Here is a 5,053-nt window from a genome sequence, read left to right as displayed (position 1 = left end):
CACCCGTGGATCCACCGCGCACATCTCTCTTATGTATCCTCGTCGCGCATGACGCCTGGCGAGCTGATATGTGTCCGGGTTCAGGGAGCGCAGGGACCAAGAGGTGAAGAGAGGAGGGCTGACGGGGAGAAATTTGAGAGGGGTTCTGGAAGACTCGGTTTCTTTCGGGAGAGAACATTCAGACTCTCGGCACGCCACAGGGTGTTTGAGGACGACAAGTTTCAGTCTCAGTCATACGTTCAGATCCAACGGTGTAGATGACGCAAAGGCAAGCACACCATCATCACCAACTCACTTTTTATAGGAAGTAGAGAAATGTGCACGTTCACCTTTTTGAACATACAAATGTTCGATCCAATTTTCACGATAAAATGGTGAATTTTACAATTGCTACTAGTTATATATAAACAAACTCAAACATCGTTGAATTTTTTGTGCCATGGACCCTGAATCGGTGAATCCTGATAAGCACTGGACCCTATAATCTACACGTCTCAATTTTTCTTTTTGCGACTACGTCTCAAACTAGTTAGCCTGTACCAGAGGTTCCTAGACGCTACTGATGTGCGTGCGTGGCGTGCCTAAGCACGTCGGCGTCGCACTCGCCGTGATCGCTCTGCCCGGCAGAGCCGGAGCCGCCGCGCCGCTCGCCTTGCTTCAGAGCGTTGTACCGGGCGACGTCGAACTGGCGGGCCCGCATGAGGCGGCGCTGCCTCGTGGCGAAGCGGCTCCGGTAGAAGCCCTCGAAGGACGGCTCCGTGGCCGTCCGCATGAAGAAGGTGTAGCCGGACATGAAGTAGATGGACGTGACGTAGAAGCACACGGGCTCCATCACGTCCCACGACAGCTCCCAGAAGGTGAGCCGCATGAACCCCAGCGTCTGCGCCGCCAGCAGGCCCAGCCCGCACCACAGCTCCCGCCGCACCTGCGCCGCCGCCTTGGCGTCGATGACCGCCTTCTGCCGCTCCAGCGCCTGCAGCTCCCGCGTGCGCGCCTCGACGTCGTCGCCCGCGGCCGCCGCCCGCGACGGCGCCGGCAGCATGCTCCCGATCGCCTTCGCGACCTGGTCGGGGCGTAGGAAGACGGCGTCGGCGAGGACGATGACGACACCGGCCTCGTCGAGCGCCGAGGCGAGCCTGCGCCCGCCCTCCGCGCCGCCCGCAATGTCGACGCAGAGCGCCGCGTACTCTGACCTGGACACGACGCTCTGGGGGTTGGCCCTCAGCGTGGCGCGCGCCGCCTCCATCTCCGCCGCCCTCGCCACCTTCCTCGCCTCCTGCAGCGTCACGCCCGTCTCCCCGGGCCTCCACGGCACGGCGGCAGGCGGCGGCGTGAGCCCGTCGACGAGGCGGTTGAACAGCTGGTCGCCGACGGGGAAGGCGGGGAAGCAGTGGTGCGGGAGCGGGACGGAGACGGTGGAGTAGCGGGCGGTGGCCGGGCGCGGGCGCAGGAATGCGAGCGTGGGGCAGTCCTCCACCACCGGCAGCGTCCGGCGCGCCGGGAGGATGGGAGGCGGGGGCTTGGGCACGGCGGCGGCGCAGGTGGCCGCGTTCTTGGCTGCCCATATGCTCCGTGCAATGGTTCTGCGGAACGCCATTTTTCTTTCTGGCACGAGTTTCGCTGGCTTTGTTTGTGGTACGTGACAGAGACGAGAGCTCGAGCTCGGATGTTTGGTGGGTGGGTGAGTCGGAATGGGGGGACGGGGCGGGGTATTTATACCGGGCTAGTGTGACGCGGCGGATAGAGCCGCGTTTTACCAGCCGAAATCCAGGCAATTAAAAACGAGGATTGAATGTGGCGCTGACCTGGATTCATCGGCTAGCTAGGCGTGCGGTTCAGAGGCCAGCTCGTCGGAGCTGGAGACATGCGGTAGTGCTGACTAATTCCGATGGCGACGACACGTACGTTGTGACTCTGTGCGGCGAGAGGTCGTACAAAAATGTGACCAACGCGTTAGGCGAAACCGCGAACTGCAAGTTCGTTTAGTCTGTTTTTCTTTTCTTGGAAACCCGGTCAGCTCGGCACGCAAGTCAGATGGAGCATTCCAAACAAACATACCACACCTTATTCAGCTTGTTGCTTATCTTGCTGCGAGGAGACATTGCCGTTACGCTTACAGAAAGTAGTAAGTAGTAACCGTGCACGTGTTTCAACCATAATTTAGAAACAAATGAAAACATGAGGCCGTTAGCTCCAGAGTTAGAAAAAGAACAAACATCTGTTTTTTATTTACAGTTACTAAAAAAATGTTTTACTCCATGTGTTTCTTACTGTCTTGTTGCCATGGGAAAATAATTGCAACGACTTTAAGAAAAACTAATTGTGTATATTAAATCAAGCATATTACAAAGGCATATAAATAACAATGGGATTTCTTTTAAAATTAACCATTGTGTTTTTTTTGCAAATAAAACATGCACATATCAAGAGCAAAAGACATGGCGAACCAATCTTTGGTTGGATGGTTAGGAGGACATTGATATCCCCAGCACACCAGGGTTCAAGTCCTAGACTTGACGTTGTTGATCACATTTTCCTGTATTTATTTCAGATCTTTCAGCGATGTACCTTCAGTGGAAAGAGACGTTCCCGTGGACTATGATGGCGTTTGTGCCTTTTAGAGATTTCAATATATGGTACATACGGGTAAAATGAATAAATCGACACTCTAAAATGTGTCTATATACATCCGTATATAATCCGTATTGAAATCTCTAAAAGGTCTTATATTTAGAAACGGAGGGAGTATTGTGATAAACTATAGAGAACCATGATCCGATTATCCAAAACTTGATGAAACTCAGATGAGATATGATATTGATAAAATAATATATATAAGTTTGTTTTGCACAATAACCAAAATCCCAAACCAAATGAAGTGTAGGTTGATTTTTATGAAACATGAGGTTTATTTTGCAAATATGTTGTAGCACAACTTGTGCATGAATCTTGTCAATCTATAGCTAGTCTTCTATCAATGACTTCGTCAATCTTGAAATTGTGGGGTTCGGTCTTTTATCATGTGTTGTGAATGTGTGATAGTGCTTGTGCACTTATATGCCATACTCTCTTGAAACAGACTTTTGCCCGCTTTGTAGATAAAGCATAAACTAAAGTACACGCTCAAACGATACAAGATAGTCATATTTTCTAGGATAAAAAAGTAGTATGCATAAATTGCTATCTACGTACAGTATGATTTTAGGTCGTCCGTCAATTCCATCCGGGGGCACGGCCAAATATTTTTGTAATTCAGGGACAAAACTTGCCCGTGCTGATATGTACCCTGCTCCGTGGACTTGTGCAGTGTGCACAATATATATACCCGCGTGTGTACAAACCTAGATAAGCAAGAAAGGCATGTTTCATGTTTATCCTCAATGGGAAAGCTGGATGACATATATATGTATATGTCCGGGAGTTGAGTTCTGGACTGAACATCCTCATCGCCTACCAAATGTTTCTCTTGGTTGTAAGCAAGTCAAACAAGTTGCTCGATTGCTAAGTGTCAGCAAGCTAATATTGGATAGGCATGCCGGCATTATTTTACGCTAGGTTTTCCCTAATCACAGCAATTATGCAGATACAATAGTATTTGTCATTCTAAATGGCTGAGTACGTGGAAGCATGCAAAAGGAGACGAAGCTATCAAAGCTATATATTCCTTGTTATCAGATCAGACAGAGTACGCACGCGGTGCTTGGAAGGTCGCAATTGCAACCCGCAGCTTGCTTGCTAGATGATGACAATGATGCGCACGATCAATCAATGCGTTACTGGAAGGCTGACCATTTGATCGGTTCCATCAACCTTTAAGGATGTAATGCCGTGAAATTGTGATGGATACTCCTTTAAGGAAACCTTTTTTTTTGCTGTAACCCTTAAGTAAAACTTACCAGAAGTAGTTATGATATGGAATTCACACCTGTACTTAAATCTCAATGGATTCTTTGGTCACACTTTAGCAACATGTTTTATTCGTTTGCTGCTTTACAAAATAAAATAATAAACTGGCTAGCTCTAATTTGTGACCCTTCACATTTGCAAAGATCGTCTTAATCCCCGGAGGCGTCATAATATGCAATCTCTTGTTATTGTGATGTAAAAGGCAATGAGGTGAGTCGCCTATTTGTATAGAATAAAGTTTCTGCATTGGACCTTGAAATAGGCTATTTGGTCATACAAAGCCATAAACTACAAAACAGTTACTTTTTCTCCGGACTTCCAAAGCTATTGCAAATACGTACACCCTATAAATATGAATTGATGGAAGTATAGTACTCTCTCCATTAAAAAATATAAGATTTTTTGGATATTTCAATATGAACTACATACATACTAAAATGGGTGAACAAACACACTAAAACATGCATATATACATCCGATTTAGAAATAAGTTAGGACGTCTTATATTTGTGAACGGAGGGACTAATAAAGTGTTTCGTGAGGCTTCTTGTAGTTCAATTGTTTTTCTCTTCCTTTTCTACATGTGGAAGAATTGGGCACTAGTCTCAAAGGGCCCTGTTATGGAGAATGACTTTACCATGTGCACATTCATGTGGAGGTGATCTAGCGAACTAATTTATCTCCCATTTTCTTCACAACTGTATATATAGCTGCATTGATGTTGACTATGGAGAAATTATATGTGTATTGGTTAGCACCGACATGAAAATAGAAGATTGGGTCTGCACTATACGCTAACAACTTGTACGACGGGTGATGTCAATAGGCTACTAGAAGGTTGGTCATTTGATTGGTTCCATCAACCTTACAAGATGTAATGTTGTGAACATGTAACAAATCCTTCCTTAAGAAAAACTTACTAGAAGTAGTAATGATATAGAGTTGACCTTTATTTGAGGGAAACCTCAATGGTTCCTTTGATCGCACTTTAGCAACATGTTTTATGGGTTTCCTGCTTTACAAAAGAAAATAAGCTAGCTAACTCTAATATGTGGCCCTTCACATTTGCAAAGGTCGTCATAATCTCTTGAGGCATCATAATATCCATATACACAGTCTCTTTTTTTTGAGACAGAAAAGGCAATAA

The 5,053-nt window shown here is 46.7% G+C and overlaps 1 protein-coding gene across 1 annotated transcript; it reads right to left on the bottom strand.

Annotated features, from left to right (window-relative positions):
* Positions 1-330: 330 nt before the first annotated feature.
* On the bottom strand, positions 331-1,670 carry LOC109733258 (calcium uniporter protein 2, mitochondrial-like). The gene has a single exon (XM_020292454.4). It carries the CDS (start codon positions 1,595-1,597, stop codon positions 557-559), a length of 1,041 nt encoding a protein of 346 aa, XP_020148043.1. The 5' UTR covers positions 1,598-1,670; the 3' UTR covers positions 331-556.
* Positions 1,671-5,053: the final 3,383 nt, after the last annotated feature.

Source organism: Aegilops tauschii, chromosome 4 (genome assembly GCF_002575655.3).
Source record: "Aegilops tauschii subsp. strangulata cultivar AL8/78 chromosome 4, Aet v6.0, whole genome shotgun sequence".
Classification (NCBI taxonomy): Eukaryota; Viridiplantae; Streptophyta; class Magnoliopsida; order Poales; family Poaceae; genus Aegilops; species Aegilops tauschii.
This window is presented reverse-complemented; position numbering and strand designations above follow the sequence as displayed.